Here is an 18,822-nt window from a genome sequence, read left to right on the forward strand (position 1 = left end):
TGTCTTAAGTTTGATATTAAGTTGTGAAATAAGGCAATGTAAGTCTTTCAGTGTTGTTCTTTTAAAAAATTGTTTTGGATATTCTAGGTTCTTTGCATTTTTTTTTTTAAGATTTTATTTGAGAGAGCTCGCGCACGCGCGCACATGCGCACATGTGAGGGGGAGGGGCATAGGAAGAGGGGGAGGGGAGAGGGAGAAGCACTCTCCACCGAGCAGGGAGCCTGACACGGGGTTCCATTTCAGAACCCTGAGATCATGACCTGAGGCAGAGGTAGACGCTTAACCTACTGAGCCACCAAGGTGACCCGGTTATTTGCATTTCTGTGTAAATTTTAGAATCATAGTGTCAATTTCTACCAGAAATAGGAGTCTACTCTGTTTTGTTTTATGCATTTGCTCTTGCTTTTAGCTAGGCACATGTTCTGCTTAATATGCATAGGACTCTTTTTATCACCTGAGTTTTATTTCTCAGTAATAATTACTAAATGTGTTTTGTGATTGAGTCATAGCAATATGAATTACTTATCCCTTGTTCTCGCAATACATTGTGAAGAGAAAATATTACTGTACCTCAGATAGACAGGATATTTGAAGTGTAATATGGCTGTTTATTTGCCACGTAGGCATTGCTCTGGATTTATGCAAACCAACTGTAGTTCACTTTGTGGTTAACTCAAAGAAAAAGCTGTGGTTTTGTTTTTATCCTTAATCTTGAAGTAGCAGAGCATAAAACATTTTTACACCTTGTTCAAAGCTCCCTTATTTAATTATTCTGTTTGTAAGTGCTATTAATATTTTTATTATCTAGATAAGCCTCGGGTTTGAGTTTCATATTTAATTTCAGACAGAGGTGTTTGTGCATGTGTATGTTTTTGCAAAGCCCTAGGAATTGTATAAAGTGTTCTAAGTGGTGGTGGTTTGGATAGTAAGGAACTCTTTACAATCAAATTAACATTTGAGGGGCACCTGGGTGGCTCAGTCCTTAAGCGTCTGCTTTTGGCTCAGGGCCTGATCCCGGAGTCCTGGGATTGAGTCCCGCATCAGGCTCCTCTGCTGGGAGCCTGCTTCTTCCTCTCCCACTCCCCTTGCTTGTGTTTCCTCTCTCACTGGCTGTCTCTCTGTCAAATAAATAAATAAAATCTTTAAAAAAAAAATTAACATTTGAACGATATCTTACAAAGTTTCAAAATACATCAGCAAGTTGAAAAAATATCACTTTTTTTGAATTACTTATAAGTGTTGTTTAGATGTGTTAAATATGAAACTTAAGCAATAAAAAATAGAATGCATTCTGGGAAATCACAGTTCTATTGGAATTAACACTGCAAAAGAAGTTAGGAACTTAAAATGTTAAGACATGAAAAAATTATTAGGAATTTATGCTAAAAATTGTAATATTAAAATTACAGTATGTTCGATTCAGAATTTGGTAGCTGCATGTGGATTCTAATTATAGTACAAACAGTTGTCTGGAATCCTTTCCTCAGGAAATGAATCATTATAGAGCACTGAACTTTTTAAATATCTGAAGGGTTGCAGTCTTCAGTGCTTTCTGTATTCTTTAGCCTACTTTATTTTTACTATTTTTTGGTCTTTTCTGTTTGACCATGTTAGTGTTCCTGTCCTCTATTCTATTTTTCTGCTGCTAATGTACTGTGGGTTTGGCATATAGATGATGGAGTTTAGTGAGAGGCAGTAGGATAGAGCTGGGCATGGAATTGGGAGTATTTCTGTTGAACTTCAAGAATTAAGAATCATAGGAATATACAGGTATAGGAGGTATAGGTCATTCAAGGCATGAAGGATCGGACTAGTCTTAGAAACTTTGCCATAGTGATACTCAGTGAATGCAAGAAGGTTGTGGGATAGTATCCTCAAATTTCTGAAGGAAAGAAAGTATGTCTCAAGCATTTTATAAACATTCATTTTATTTTTCAAGTGTAAGACAAGAGATATCTAACCCAGGGATACCAGAGAAATAACAATACTGATGACACTCTTTTAAAACCAAGAAACAAAAATGTATCTGAGGACAAGTCCAGGCAACCAACAGCTGAATCAAAATAAAAAGTCAGGAATGGAGAAGCCATTAGAAAAATGGTGTGTGTCGACTCTACTTGAGTAAAATTCTGATACTAGCAACTGTGGGAACTAGGGTTACAGACCAGAATACAAATGTTACAAACTTTTAAAAATCTTTGTCAAAACCTTAAAAATTCTCTTCCTGTTGGTTATAAATGTACAGAGAAGATTTAAAATAGCAAAACTAATATTCAAAATATTAGAGTCTTTGAAAATCAAAGTGTTACTTCTTTGCAAAAACTCATTAAGATCGAAGAGTTTTGCCTCCCTTGCCTTCATCTCATTGTGTGACCTAAGACAGCAGCGTGCTTCTTTTCTAAGCATTGGCGAATTGTCCTCCTCCTTTCAAAATTTGGATCAGCTGAAAAAATTCTACCCTTTTCCCTCTGTATCCTGAAATACTTCAGGGAATTCCTTTAATGGGAAGTGTTTTGCAGGTATCATTTCCTTTGTGACATCTTCACCCTTTATGTCGCAACCTCTTTCTTCATCTGTGTGGATAATTAGGCCCTCATTCAGTTCGTATAGCTGCGCGCGCGTCTGCCATCTCTCGAGGGTCAGTGTTAGCAGCAGTCTCTGGCCAGCTGTTCTATAGGCTGTTTATGTTCGGTTCGAATTGCACTTTCAGTGTCCTCATTTTTCATTTCTTCGCTGAACTTTCATCCTTGTTGGCTAATTTCCTTTTTTGATTATCCATCCTTGTAAATTGTCACACTGTCATGTGTGGTTATCACTGACTGACAAGGAGACAACCACACGCTTGTTGTGTATGAGCTAAAAATTAGATACACGGTGATCAAACCACTGACAGACTTTGAAAGAAGTGATGTGATTGATCACTGATCATGATGAGCGGTCGGTTATTTACATAGTGACTTCTGGATTGAAGAACTGGCACAGAAGTTTGTATTTTATGTACTTACTTGCAGTTAATATGCAGTAGTAACTGAAATTTGAGACGTGTTGTTGCGGGTTTATTTAACTTGATTGTAGAAACTTGTATACAGCAAAGCCAGGCTGAGTGAAGACTGTCTGTAATAACATAATTGACAAAAATCTTAAGTTGAGTGGGGGACAATGTGAGTGTATTAATCTTATTATTCTTGACAGGGAGTCAGTGAATGTTGTCTGAAGTTGAAATATATAAGCACAGTGATTCTAATCTCTAAGTGTTTCTCATAATCATATAATTAATTTAGAGGACTCTTAGGGACTCTCCCCTAGTGAAGAAAATACAAAGTTCAGCAGGTCTTTCTTGTTTCTGTCCTTTTCTGTTAAGACCTATAGCCAGTAGGTGGGGATGTTCCAGTCTAGTTTCACTGAAGCCAACTATCCAACTGAAGGAACCTATTTCTCTGGCTTATGGCCATGTATGCAAGACCAGTAGCATCAACTCTCATACCCTTTGGGCATTAATGTAATTCCCCTGAAGTCTGTCTTTACTTCTGATATCCATGTCGTGGCCACTGCAGCTTCATCTTCTGTACTCCATTATTCACTTTTGGTACTTGAGAATTTTTTTTTGTTCTTAAGCTCAGCTATATTTTTATTTTTTATTTTTAAAAAAGATTTTATTTATTTATTTGACAGAGATAGAGACAGCCAGCGAGAGAGGGAACACAAGCAGGGGGAGTGGGAGAGGAAGAAGCAGGCTCCTAGCAGAGGAGCCTGATGTGGGGCTTGATCCCATAACGCCGGGATCATGCCCTGAGCCGAAGGCAGATGCTTAACTGCTGTGCCACCCAGGCGCCCCTAAGCTCAGCTATGTTTTTAAAATAATTTAACACTGATAAATAATTTCTCTGTTTGTAATGAATAGGAGGGAAGATTTTTGCATGTGTTTCATTATTATCTGGATTAGAAATACTCTGTCATGGTCATTCTTTAAAAAAAAAAAAAAAAAGAATTCCAGGGGCCCCTGGGTCGCTCAGTCAGTTAAGCATCCAGTTCTTGGTTTCACTCAGGTCATGATCTCAGGGTCGTGAGGTTGAGCCCTGCGTGAACCTGGCAGAGGGCTCTGTGCTTAGTAGGAAGTCTGCTTCGCTTCTCCCTCTGCCCCTCCCCCAACATGTGTGCACGTGCACTCTCTCTCTCACAAATAAATAAATCTTTAAAAGAAAATTCCATGCAAAATAGTAACCCAAACTATAAAATTTCTATTGATAACTATTAAGAAATTTGTGAGACCTGTAGAAGGAAACCAAATTCATAAAAGAAGATCTGAATTAATGTTGTGATATAGTGCATTCCAAGGTGGGAAGACTCAGTTGGTAATGAAGTCAATTCTCCCCAAAGTAGGCTCTTCCAATTAAAATTTCAGTGGAATTTTAAAGAAAATTTTAAGTTATCCAGAAGAGTAAATTTGAAAAAGTAGTTAAGAAAATCTTGAAGAAAAATAATTGGGGGAGTAAATTGCTGTACAAAGCAGCAAGGTATGGTGCAAAGATACAACAATTAAGATAATGGTTTGGAGCAGGAAATAGGTCTGAAGGGCAGTCGGAGTAGGAGCTAAGTCTGTCAAGCAGATGGGTCTGTAGAACAAAGTTGAGGCTGCAGAAACATGTAGACAATTTTGAACTAATAAAGCTGCATTTCAAGCAGTTAGGGAGAGGATGGGTTTAAAAAGTGGCATTTAGAAAATTGGCTGTTTTGAGGGGCAAACACAGTTACATCCCTATTTTACATCATAAGGAAAATTAGATTCCAGAGGGAGTAAATCTCTAGATATAAAAAAACATAGCAGTGCTGTTTTCAGAGGCTCAAGATAGCCTTCTTAACCATGCCTGAAATCTAGAAACCATAAGAAAGAGACTGATAGGCTTAACTATGTATTTCTTTATTATTTTTTTATAATAATATATTTTTATTAGACTGATAGGCTTAACTACATATTTAAAGCTTAAAGTAAAAAGCACCAAAACAAAGTTAAGAGATAAAAGACAGGAGAAATATATTTACTATATATAACATAATGTATAGTGTCTTGCCCAATAAGACAATAGAAAATGGACAAAACATATAAACAGACATTTCAAAAAAAAGCAATGATTAATACAAAAAGATGTTTATCCTCATTAATAATAAAACCTGAGATGCCATTTTTTATTCAGAAGATTGGCAAAATATAAATCATTGGTCATCTCCTATGTTAGAGTATTGTAGGGAGGTAAGTTAGTGTTTTCAGTTTGATAGCTATCAGAAATTAAATATCCATACCTTTGACCCATTGGGTCTAATTCTGGGGATTTAATCTATAGAAATATAAGCGTATGTGCTAAAGATATATGCATATAGGTGTTCGTTGTAGCATTGTTTATAGAGTGAAAAATTGAGTTCAATCTACATGTTTCTCAATAGAGGAATAAATATTAGTGTATCCATACTTTGAAATACTGTGAGGAGCAGGTACCATGAAGGATCATGGGCTCTAGAGTCAGCTTGCCGGGCTTAAATTCTGGATTCATCATTTCCTAGTTGCATGTCTGGGCTTAATTCTGTGACCTTACTTCTCTGGCCTCAGTTTTCTCATCTGTAAAATAGATAATTGAATCTGTTTCAGAGGTGTGATAATTAAGTGAAAACTGTGTAGAACAGTGCTTAGAACATAAGTACTCAGTGCTTAGAACATATTAGCTAATATTAAATGATCACTTTGTAGTTAAAAAATACGTTTATAAAATTCTAGCATGGAAAAACCCCACTGTGATTTAAGTAAACAAATTTTAGAGCAATGTGTGCATATGGCATGAGCACCTGTTTGTAGATAAAATGTAAATTATGTATGTGCCTGTATTTTAATGTATGTGGATAAATTTGGAAGCATAAATGCCAATCTTCATAGTAGTTACTTTAAGGAATGAGATTTGGTGGAGCTGAAACAGATTATCAGATTTTTAAAGAAATATTTTTTAGTATTTTTTTCTTAAGTGTGTATTATATTTATAACTAAATTTTTAAAAGAAGATCCCATAGACTAAGAATAGTAGAACTTCTGACCAACTTTTATCTTACTTTTTTTTTTAAAATATCTGCAAGAAGGTTGTGTCCTCTACTGATGTTTGCTTTCTTTTATTTTCCTCAGTGACTCACTATAATTTTCCTTGCAGGAACATGCTTACCCAGCTGATGAACTCATGCCTTTAACCTGTAGAGGTCGTGTTAGAGGCCAGGAGCCAAGTCGGGGTGATGTTGATGATGCCTTGGGAAAGTGAGTATTAACACGTGGATGGTGTGGCATCTCAGGGTTCCGAAGTCGTTGCAGCTTACAGTTGTATTTCTGGGGGTTGGTTAAATTTCAAGGACTGCTTTAAGTATTAACATTAAACTCTTTTATTTTCTTATGTTATCTTTTATAAAAAGTCAGTTTTCCTCCTAGATCAGTGAAAAGTTAAATTGCTAAGATGAGTATAACTTTTGAAATGTATACAAAGTCATTGATACATTATAAAGTGTTGATAGTTTAATATTTGTTTTTTATTTTTATTTTTTAAAGATTTTATTTATTAGAGAGAGAGTACAAGCAGAGGGTGAGGGGGCAGAGGGAGAGGGAGAAGCAGACTCCCTGCTGAATAGGAAGCCCAGTGTAGGGCTTGATCCCAGGATCCTGGAATCATGACCTGAGCTGACTGAGCCACCCAGGCACCTTGATGGTTTAATATTTTTATTTGCTTCAAAAAAGAGTTAATGAATCTATTAATTTTGAAAGATAATGTAGGTACACTAAATATTAAATGTAATGTTAAGCCTTTTCAGGTCCCTTCAGTGCTTTATAGGTTACATTGTACTATAGATGCATGAAAGTACTAGCTAATAGAAACTCCAGTTAATAAGGCTTAGATACATCTGCTTATACATTCATGGATAAAATATTCAGAATTCTAATGGTTTGTATCTCGTTATACTTGTTTCTTAGATTTTCCCTGACACTGATTGATTCTTTGGACACTCTTGTGGTAGGTTTGATTCCTCTCGAATTTACTTATTTTATAAATTTCATAATTTGCACGCTCAGAATATTATGAATACAGTCATTATGTAAGTCTGAAGTAGAAGTTGTCAGAATTTAAGGTGTTCTGAGCTTTGCTTCTAAATAGCTCTTTCACTCTATTGAGTTGATTATGTTATATGAATATCAAGTGAAAGTGTGCAGAAATCATGGAAATATTGAAATAATTTATAGGTATGTTAGCTTATGTGATGGCACTTTTAATCAGGAAGGTTATTTCCCCATTATACAAGGAGGTTGAAGCTATTGGAAGAAATTAATTCTAGAAAATACCACGGATATTCTTGTTCCAGAATGGTATGCCACAATGATACTGAAATCGTTAAACTAGAATTCTTATGTTCATTAAAAAGATTTTTTTCCCACTGGTGATTTTTAGCACCAAGTGATCACTTCTTGGCAATCCTTTTCTATCTCATGGGATACAAAATTATTTTAATTAATTCTGGTTGGGGATGGTTTGTAATGGCAGAGGGAAAAGATTGGGTTCCACATGTCATGATTTCTAAATACAGTGTCTAATTTTCTACTTTGAGATCACTTACAATAAAAAGTAGGCTTGTTTCAGGATTTTCCTTAAGACCTAATTCTCAACTTTGAGTAAATTTCTGGAGGACTGATTAATATTTTAAAAAACAAAACAAAAAAATCTTTGGGGAGAAGGAATTTCTCAGAACCAAGCTTTTCTTCCCAATATTGTTTCTACATTCTTTTTTCACTGGGCATTTTCTTTTTTTTTTCCCTTTTCTTTTCCTGTTCCCTTGGCCTCCCTTTCCCTTCCCTTCTCTTCCCTCCTTCCTTCTGTACCAGCACCTTAGGAGGATTGCCTGGGAAGTTTTATAAACTATCCCCTTCTCCCAAGTTACTCTAATATAATTATTTTGGAGTGGGGCTGGGCATTATTATTTATGCCTCTAAAGCTTCTCCTTGTTTATAAAATGCAGCCTTGGTTGAGAAGACCTTTTTGTTCTGAAGACTGCAGTTGTTTACAACTTTTACAGTTGGGTCAGGGTTTCAAAAGTTGTGACTCTGTTTTTCAGAAATTAAAGGAGTGCGGGAACTATATTATCATGACTATGAGAATAAGAGAATATTTGTATGCCTTATTTTTGGTTTAGTGGTCCTATGTGTTCTGCTATAGAATAGGGCTTCCTCTATAAATGAAAGACTGAGGTAAACAAAATATCCTGGGAGGCACAAATTCCACCCTGGGAGAAGCTAGGTGGTGTACTTGTAACTGTAGCTGGGTTATACTCAGGTCTACCTTGACATGGAGGAGTAAGTGAGGAGCAGTAGCTGTGTGTTAGGAAAGACCACAGGTGAACTTCACTTTGTTTCTCATTCTGTCAGCTTGGCTTTATTCTTTCCATGTAGCAACTTCCCCATCATCTCTCTGTAAGTTGATTTTTCTTGAACATGGATCTCAGATATCATATGCTTTAAAAAATCTTATCAGAAATGAAGGAAAAAAGGTAGTTTCAGGCCGCATAACTTTCCTAAATTTAGAAATCTGTTGGCTTCTAATTGAGTAGCCATTAATTACAAAGCTTCTATCCTTCAGGTTATACCAATTATGTACTTTGGCATTGTTTCGCAAAATATGATCCCAGGACCAGCAGCAGCAGCAGTACCTGACAACTTGTTAGAAATGCAAAATTCTAGAACCTCATCCCAGACATACTAAATCAGGCAGTCTGGGAGTGAGGCCCAGCAGTCTGTTTTTTGCAGCTTCCAGATGATTCTGATGTGTGCTAAAGTTTGAGAACTACTGTATAATGATGCAGTGCTTTTTAAACTTCAACGTACTACAAGTCACCTAGGGATCTGACTAATATGCAGATTCTGATCCAGTAGACTGAAGGTAGGGTCCAGGATTCTGCGTTTCTAATAAGCTGCCACTTGGTGGTGCTGCCCTTGCTGGTTAGCAGACCATACCCTCCATAATGTGTGGTGTAAACTTGAGTTCTGGCTCCTTGTGGCAGGTAGAAACGAGAAGTGATCACACAGTACTAATATGTGTGACCTTGGTCAAATTATTTAACTTCTCTGGGCTCCTGTTTTCACCTCAGAAGGGCCTAGACAAGGTATCTAAGTTTCCTGTTAACTATAAGGTATGATTTCTTATTGATCTTTGGTTCAGATTCAGATAAGTAACTCCTATTTTTTAAGTTACCCTCAAGAAGAGTTAAGAAAGATTGATAAAGTCTTACATTTAAAGAGTGATACTTTATAAACTCTTTAAATTTTAGTCTCTTCAAGTAGGAATAACCTAAGTGACTTATTACATATCATCATGAACTTTGAAACATAAAAATTCACTTTGAGTTTTTATTACTATTTTAAACAATTTCTTTTTAATTTAAACAAAATAATTAGTTTAGAAATTTTTTCCCTACATTTAAAAGGAATTGTTTTGGTACATTTTATTAATACACTTATTAATATTTCTAATATACTTTGCCTTTACTTTGTGATAATTTTTTTCATTTTGTGATTTATTTATTTGAAAATATTAATAGAACATAATATGTGTGACAGTACATGCAACTCTACTATTTTTGTTTTGGTTATACCATAATATGTTAAGTAGATTTCTGTTATCATAGTTAGATCTTTGAATTTAATCTGTTCCTAATTCTAGCCATCTAGTTTTTATTGATGTAATGAAGCCAAGAACTAAATTTAAATTTATCTTTATATTCTATATTACCATGAAATCTGTATAAAGAAAGATATTGAAACAAATTAAAGATGATGAGGGAAAGGAGGAGACCTGAATTCATCTTTGTTATCAGCTAGGAACTTAAAAAGCTCATTAAGTAATAGAGCAGTTGGAATAAATTTTTCTAACTAATTATGGAAAGAGAACTCTTCCACTTCTATTCTCCTTTGAAACAAAGAACATTGGTATACTTCTTGGCAGTAATTCTCAGGAGGTAGACCTAGGAAGAAGAATAAGATTAACAAAATGATACTAACAAGTGTATGAGTGGGTGAGTGGGCAGTAGCACAGTTATGTTTCATTCTAAAAGTGATTCAGGGCTACATGCATCTGCACTTGTTGCTTGCAGAATTTACATGGATTTAGAGATTGACAAGGAAAAGCAGTCAGTTTAAAGGCAGGCTTGATAGTATATTTTACTCAGGACTTAGCCTAAATTTTACTTTTACTTGAATTTTAGATATTCTTATGGAATGTTTTATACTTAAATTAGAATTTTTAATGAGAGAAATCAAGTGAAAAAGCACTATAAAATATTGTCAAACAAAAAGATTAAACAATCAAGTAAAGGAGAACTACTTTTAATGGATCTGGTGTCTAAATAACATGTAATTGTGTAGCAGTTAGTGAAAGAGTCTATCACAACCACTAACTCAGGAAATGAACAGGTAGGGCCTGGCCCAGCCAGCTGCTCGCTCCCGGGGGAATGCTGAAGGAGCTGGACAAATCAGAAGCATAGCTCCTGGTTGGGTGTGCCAACGCTGTTGTTGAACAGACTCAGATAAACTTGGGGCAAGAGAAGCCAATAACTCAAGAGAGGAAGGTTTGGAAAAGAGAAGGTGACAGATGTATTTCGGGTGTTGGCAGCTAGAGGAGCTGGCAGGCACAGGCCTTAACAACTGACCTCTCCTCAGATAAGGTGGACACCTAGAGTTTTATAAGGAGAGGTTGGGGGGTGGGGTACATGCAAGAGAGCAGGCAGAGAGCACGTGATCATGGGCAGGGGGGGTCGGTTGGTGTTCAGCACATGATGGTGGGCATGGAAGGGAACATGTAGGGTGTGGCCTTCTAGGCATTCCATTGATATCAGGGCTTTTCTGGTCTGGCAGTTGGAATGTTCCGGTCACTACAAAATGTGTCGTCAGTGACTCTCGAAAGTGTGATAAGCAATAAGCACAATGGGTTGTAGCTAGAGTGTGAGTCAAGTGATCTTGTCTAGTTCTGGTTTTAAATTTGGGGGTCAGTAGTTGAGCAAGAGAGCTCTCTGACACAGCATTGATTTTGACTGAAAAATCAAAGCAACTGTGTAATGCATTGGCTCCTTCATGGAACTGATCACAAGAATCCACAGAATTCTTAACCTAGTCAGGATTCTAGACCCTCATGATAATAATAATAATAATTAATAATAATAATAATAATAATAATAATAAAAAAAATGATGAGGTTATGGAATACAGGTAAGGTTCAGTGGGGTAGAGTCCGGAGCCGACGACCAAGAAAGAATTCTTGAGGCATCTTTGGTGCAAAATTGGTGGTTTATTAAATGCATGGGGACAGGACCCGTGGGCAGAAAGAGCTGCTGCACAGGGTTGTGAGGGGTGGCTGATTATATACCATGGGGTTGGGGAAGGTAAGAAAAAAGGGAGGTTGAGGAAATACTTTCATATGTTAAAGAAGACAGATACCAGAGGCCTTGCCATTGTCAAGTTAAGGTTGTTTACCGCTCTAGTAAGGCATTAACATGAAGATAGTTGGGCACTTCCTGGAGGCTGCAGATTATAAGGATATTTAATTGTATCTACATTCCCTTCCGGAAGCTAGGTTATTGATAGAAATGCTTCGTTCTTCTAAACTGCTAAAGACATTTGTAAAACTGAGGGAGACTTAAGTCTTGCAGGATTGTGGTATCTATAGGTTAACTATTTCTTTGTCCTTTAGGGCAGCCAGGAGTGCCTGAGGAATGTCACATACATCCCAAGGGGGGGTGCAGGGTGTCAGTTTCTGCTTTGTCCTCAGCTTGCCTTCTGTTCCCTCATCAATAGTAGTAATGATATTAAGCGCTTATTAAGTCAGGCACTCTACTGAAAATACTTTATATGTATTACCTCATTTAAGAAAACAATCCTATAAGAGTAGATACTTCTTTTTTTATTAATGAGGGAAGAGGCTCAGAGATGGAAGTCACTTGACGGAGATTACACAGGTAGTGAATGAAAGAACTAGAGTTCAAAACGAGCTTGCTCTTGATTACATTATAATCCTCCTCGGTTAGGGGTCATGGCGGCCGCAGGTGAAGATGGCCGGTGGTGTGTGGTTTAGGATCAGTTATTCTCTGAAGGATGTGCTCTCTTTTGAGAGTGAGCAACCTTTAAAATGATGGTTGGTGAATAGGATGATGTTTGTGTTGTTTTGACTTGGAAACCAAATCCTGTTAGAGCTCATCTCATGTAGCTCTCTAGGTCGTGGGTTATATATTAAGAAACCAGTTCACAGTTCTGATGATGATTGTTTTTTAAAGTCTTAATGATTTCCTTATATCTAAAAAAGAAATATATAAAGATTCCTTATAATGTAGGCATTTACTTTTGGGGGATTTTAGATACCACGTTTTTGTCATTGGCTTAAGGGAAACATTTTGTATGTGTCACTTTTTAGAGTTTTAATGTATTAACTTGCTTTTAGGAGTTCATTCTAACACTATTTCTCTTTGACTTGGTAGAAAAGAACTTTATTTTCATAATTTTCTTCTCCTAGGTATTAAATAAAACTAAAGAATTTGAAGATGCGGTGAAAAAAGTTTTAAGAGATGTTAATTTAGATAATGATGTAGTTGTATCAGTCTTTGAAACGAACATCAGAGTTCTTGGGTGAGTATGTAAGACACTAAAGCTATAATTTTAATAACAGAAAAGCCTAGGGTACACTGTTTATTTCTTGATGGTAATAAAGCAAGATATTTCTTACGTTTAAAAGAAAAGTTGGGGTATTATGAAACGGAGGCTGTGGGATGACCTTGCATTGTATTAGGCACAGACAGCAGCTGACTTTGGAAATAGTTGCACACTCAAATCAAAGGTAATCTCTGTGTGTTGTTAAAAAAGGATTAGAGGTTGAACATTTGCACATTAGCCATATCTCAGGTTTTTCTGCTAGTTTACGTAGTTTGCTAATCTTAGCACCTGTTCAGGCCAAATGAAATTACATGTATAATACTACCTGTCAACTAAACATTTTGAAGTGCTATCAGAACATTTAAAAATACTGAATTACAGGATTTATTAAGTTTCAACATTATTAAATTTTTGTATTTAATGGTTACTTTTATGTTACTGTAACACATTTCCTTTTGTCAGACAGGTAAAGTGAATCTTTTTCAGTTCAGGCAATATTTATTGTAGCTTTTCACAGAGTTTGTTAATCTATTACATTTAATACAGAGTTGAAGAGGTTTATTTAATTTATACTGTAAGAGTTAAAGATTGCATGATGATATCATTAATTTAAAAGTTGTTAGAATCAAATGTCAGGTTTGTTAAAATAAGTGATTTCTAAGATACTCTTCTTTTTTTTAAGGCTCTTTAAGAAATTTTAAGGTGTTTCAGAATGCTGAACACTTTACAGCAGATAGAACATCTAAAACTTTTTTGTACTGTGTTTTGCTATAAAATGAGTAGTCAGAGTTAGGTTAAAAAAAAAGAAGTTCTTCTAAGATCTTTCCTTATGTGTGCTAAATTGTTGGTAACAAGATACCCACATCTTTTTAGATACTGTTTAAGTATCTGTAAGAAGTGGATAATGTTTCATCTCTGTGATTGTAGGGGTCTTTTGGGTGGACACTCATTGGCAATCATGCTGAAAGAAAAAGGAGAGTACATGCAGTGGTACAATGATGAACTTCTCCAAATGGCGAAGCAGTTGGGTTACAAACTTTTACCAGCTTTCAATACTACCAGTGGCCTTCCGTATCCAAGAGTAAGTAATTCTGAAAAATACGGCAGTTTTAATGTACTTCCTTTGCTGTCTTACAAACGTGAGGTTTTGTAATTGGAGCCATTGTTCATCACCTGCTTGAGGCTGAGGAAAAATACTTCATAGCTACTATATAAAACATTTATATTGATATTTCAGTTTTGCATTTGAGTGGTATGAGAGTTTAGATTCATTTAAGGCTTTTATGTGTCACCACGTAACAGATAAGATTATGCTGCAGAAGGAAGAAACAGACGCCAGACTAGAATTTGGGCACAGAATTATTTGTGCAGAAGATACGGTTGAAACAGTGAGAGTGGGTGTTGGCTTTCCAGAAGAGAGGATTTGGAGAGAACACAGGACAGAGGGGAATGAGGAGGAAGCAGAGCATTGGAAAAGAGAGTGTTCAGAGACTCAGGATGAGAACCACAGGGTAGTAGCATGGTGTGTTGAAATCTTAGAGCTTCAAAAGGAGGTGTTTTTAGAAAACAATAGAATTAGATGCAAACAGATCCTTAAAGTATGTAATGTGGGAGAATAAAAGGGAGGGAAGGGTTCAAACTAGGTGAAAACACAGGACCATTCATTTTGAGATTCCTGGTGTTGTTAAAGAGACGTGGCAGCCAAGTCAGTTGAGGGAGTTCTGTTTTGCCCCCAAGAAAATGTTATATTTAAAGCAAAAAGATTTCTATGTCAATTTATTAATTTTTTAAAAAAGATTTTATTTATTTATTTGAGAGCGCAAGAGATTGAAAGCCTGAGCGGGGTGAGGGGCAGAGGGAGAAGCAGAGACCCCCCATAGAGCAGGGAGCAGGGCTTGATCGCAGGACTCTGGGATCATGACCGGAGCCCAAGGCAGATGCTTACAACTGAGCCACCCAGGTGCCCCTGATTTGTTTCTTTATTAATACTGTTGCTTTCTCCCTCTTGTCCAAGTTAGACACCTCAGCCATTACTAAGTTCTGATAATTTTTCTCTTACTGCTGGTATGTTAGCTGAAGCCAGTATAATTCCTAAACTATTCTTAATGCCTATCGTACTCTTTTCTCTCTGTCTTATTCTTTATGATGAGGTTGTGGGATATCAGCGAGGTGAGGTTCACTGGGGTGGAGTCCGGAGTTGACGACCAATAAAGAAATCTCGAGGCGTCTTTGGTGCAAAATGGTGGTTTATTAAAGCCCCGCGGACAAGACCCGTGGGCAGAAAGAGCTGCTGCCCCGGGTTGCGAGGGGTGGCTGATTATATACTCTGGGGTTGGGGGAGGTAAGGAAAAAGGAAGGTTTCAAAAGGATTTTCATATGTTAAAGAAAACTCACAGGATACTGGAGGCCTGGCCATTGTCAAGTTAAGGTTGTTTTTCCCTCTAGCGGGGCGATAACATGAAGATGGTTGGGAACTTCCTAGAGGAACATCACGTAGCCCACCCAGGAGTGAGGGGGTGGGGGAGGTTGCAGGGTGTAGGCTTATGCTCTGTCTTCAGCTAGCCTTCTGCTCCCTCATCATTTAGAGACTTAAAAATTAATCTTACTAAAACAATTTTTATCAAACTACCCTCAGAAATTCTACTGACTCTCTGTTGTACAGAGTATCTCTTAACTTTCAGAATTCATTATGGTTTGGCAATAGACTTTCTGACCTCTCAGCACCTCACACCCCAATGAAATGCGTGTTCCATTTCAGCCAAAGAATCTGTTAGTGTCCCCCAAACAGCGAAGGTGTGTTTTTCTTTTTTTCTTGCCATTTCCATGCTGTTAGGCCTGTCATCTCCATTACCTGGAATAACTTTTCTCCCAGTATAAATCAAGTAAGACTCACTTTCACCATCAAGAAACCTTTGACTGGAGAGCCAGCATAATTTAGAGCAGTGCTTTTCAAACTGGAGGTCATAGCATATTACTTTACCCACCAGTTTAGTGGATTGTGACCTATGCTTTTTTTTTGTTTTGTTTTGTGAAACAGAGTATTTAGTAAATTTCTTATTTAAATTTCTCACTCTTGATAGTTTGAATAGCTCTTCTGTGAACACCTTTATACAGATCTTTTTACTTCTTCCATAGGATAAATTACTAGGAGAGGAAATGGTAAGTCATAGAAATAGGGAATGTTTTTTAAGGCTTTGGGTACTTATTGCCCAGTTGTTCTCCAGAAAGGTTCTACTTATAATAGTATATGTTGCCAACAGTGTGTTTTGTTATTTTACCAGTTGAATGAGAAAAAAATTGTTTTAATGTGAATTTCTTTGCTTTTTAGTGTGGTTAAACTTGTTTGTTGATCTTTTTATTTTCTTAGCATATTAAAATTAAAAACAAAGTTATTTCAAATAACCTAGATGTTTATTTAATTGAATTTACTTTTAGTAAATACTTTTAGTTTTTGTTGTAATTGGAGGTGCTAAATTTTGGGGAATCTGGCATTTCTTCACTTTTGTCGTAACATGAGAAACAGGAGAGGAATTAAAACAGTAGCTACTGAGAGTATTATAGTAAAATAGTAAAATAAGAAAATAATACATTTTCTTATACTCTTAAGTATCAAGAAAATTTTTGAAATTGCTTTTTACAAGAGGACTACAGATAGAAACTAAATGTCTTCCTATCCTGTCTTCTTCACACTTACGAGGTTTTACTAAGTCTCTCTTAGATATGCATACATAATTGATAGTACTGCATTAATGTTTTCAACTCAAGAATTCGCTGAACAGAAATGATATTTTAGTGGTTAATGGTCATTTGTTACAACTACATATAAGCCCTAGAGGTAGTTCACTCTTTGTGATACCATTTTCTCAAAGTTAATTAAAAGCACTGTGCCAGTTTTTCATTTAAGATCTCATTTCTAAGGTCAGATAGATGGTTATATCCATAAAAAACATAGGGTTAATGGGAATTCCATTTTGATTTTGTACATATTTTAGGGGTCTTTTGGGTATAGCAAATACATAACGTAGATAAATTTAGTGTAGGTAATTTAAACGTCTACCTTTCAATAAAAAAAGAACCACTTTGTGATTCCCAGGAACATAGGACCAGGAGGAAGAAACCAGGTTCCAAATTCCTTCTAAGTTCAAAACCTTTATTATACTTTTAACCCTTTTTGTCTGAAGCCTTTCAAGTAAAGGGCAATAAGCTCTTTGTTTTTAACTTCTACATGACTAGACAGATGCCCCTACCAGTGCCCTTTCTACACTGGTCCTCTGACATCTAGTCAGGACAACTGCAGCTTATCTAACCAGCCTCTAGAGCAAAAGTCAACAAGAGGATTAACATAAGCAAAAAAGACGTTCAACCCCTTTTCCTCCTCTTATAGAAATGGTAGTGCCCCCTGGAGGTTTGCATTTGGAAATTGTTTAATAACGTAGATCTTTAGATCTAGAGATGGAAATGATATGATACTATATATAGTTGTATTAAGAAATAGTCCTTTTACATTATTTAGTAGTGACCATCTTGGGTCAGTAAAGACTATAATGCAGTATACGACCATCTTAAATATTTTTAATGTACAGAACTTCAGTGAGTCAAAGTATTTCCTTTTTTTGTTGTTAAAAGATACTAAAAGTGGGATATAAATGCTTTCTGTCTTGCCTTTGCTTTCTCATGACTACTTCCCTGGACTTTGCCATTGTTAGCTCTCAGCTACTCCCAGTCCAGTGATATTTTTATCAAATATCAGTGATGTTTCTTCTGATTTTTAGATCTTAGCGTTTGTTGCTAGTTCCATTTGTTTGGCATTTATTCATGACTTTCCATTATTAGTTACCGTCTCCATTTATATATATCTGTCGTATTTGCTCTGTCTTGATTTTAAGCTCCCCAAGGGCAAGGATCTTTTCATTTACTTTGTATCTTAACATAATAATCCCTACATAGTAGATAACTATTTATCAGTTGATTGTAATAATTAATAGAACTAACCAGAAAATATTTTTCACTATTGACTGTTACTGCAAATATTTATAAAAATTATTACTTTACCTTAGTGCAGTTGATGTAAATGTTTTATTATTGAGGATGTCTTCATTTTAAAGTTTATTCTTTTTTTTTTTTAAAGATTTTTTTCATTTGAGAGAGAGAGAGGGAGCACAGATTGGTGGGGGGGCGGGGGGCCAGAGGGAGATTGAGAAGCAGACACCCCGCTGAGCAGGGAGCCTGACAGAGGCCTCAATCCCAGGACTCTGACATCATGACCTGCACTGGAGTCAGTCGCTTAACCGACTGAGCCACTTAAAGTTTATTCTTAACATCAATTTTAATTCTGTTGGTAGAGATATAGGTGACATAAGAGGACAAGGGATGGTTTCCATTCTGGTTTTTGGTGCAGAACTACCTAAAGCCATTTATTCTTTCAGAATTATAAATGGTAGAGATAATTATGAATTTGAGTGGGGATAGAGAGATGCTTCTAGGCTAATAGGACATGGAACATGATGTAAAATGCCTCAAGTGACATTTTGGAAAGTGAGGTAAATGGCCAACATAACAATCCGGATACTCCTGTGTCTCACCTACATTTCACTTTTGTTGTTTGTTTATTGGTAATGAGTGGGTATTATCCCTGTCTCCTTGTTTAGATATTCCTAGAGTGTTGATTGGACCCTGTTAAGGTAATAGGCATACCCAGCAATTGATTTCTGCGGATAAGTTGAAATAGGAATTTATTTGAGCTTCTTATAGAGTCTGAATAATAACTGATCTGGAAACATGATTTGTAGTTGATGTTTTTATTGTTATGAGAAATCCTGGGTATATGCTTGCTTTTTTGTTATTTATTTGGACTGCAGAAGACCATTCGAATTTTAATCAGTTTCTGATCAGTTCGGTTCTGGTTAATCTAAGTTTATAATGTAGTATAATTTGGCTGCCTTTGAATTATAAGAAAAAAATACTCCTTCGAAAAAATTTTCTTTGTGTTGTTTGATACCCTGTCAGCAAGGCCATATAGTCTATATTTCAAAACTTTTAAAACCTGTAAACAAAATTTTAATCTCCTTTTAAATATACACCGTAACTTAATCATTTTTTTTTTTTTTGCTGTGAAGGAC

At 36.2% G+C, this 18,822-nt stretch overlaps 1 protein-coding gene across 2 annotated transcripts in view; it reads left to right on the plus strand.

Moving 5' to 3' along the window:
• The window catches only part of EDEM3 (ER degradation enhancing alpha-mannosidase like protein 3), a 66,248-nt gene that overhangs the window by 11,514 nt on the left and 35,912 nt on the right, over positions 1-18,822 (plus strand). For both annotated transcript variants that reach the window (XM_019801374.2, XM_002920848.4), the window contains exons 3-6: positions 6,189-6,289; positions 6,995-7,034; positions 12,567-12,679; positions 13,631-13,784. In XM_019801374.2, coding sequence (XP_019656933.2) covers positions 6,189-6,289; positions 6,995-7,034; positions 12,567-12,679; positions 13,631-13,784 — 408 coding nt within the window. The remainder of the gene's footprint in view (positions 1-6,188; positions 6,290-6,994; positions 7,035-12,566; positions 12,680-13,630; positions 13,785-18,822) is intronic.

This window comes from Ailuropoda melanoleuca, chromosome 8 (genome assembly GCF_002007445.2).
Source record: "Ailuropoda melanoleuca isolate Jingjing chromosome 8, ASM200744v2, whole genome shotgun sequence".
NCBI lineage: Eukaryota > Metazoa > Chordata > Mammalia > Carnivora > Ursidae > Ailuropoda > Ailuropoda melanoleuca.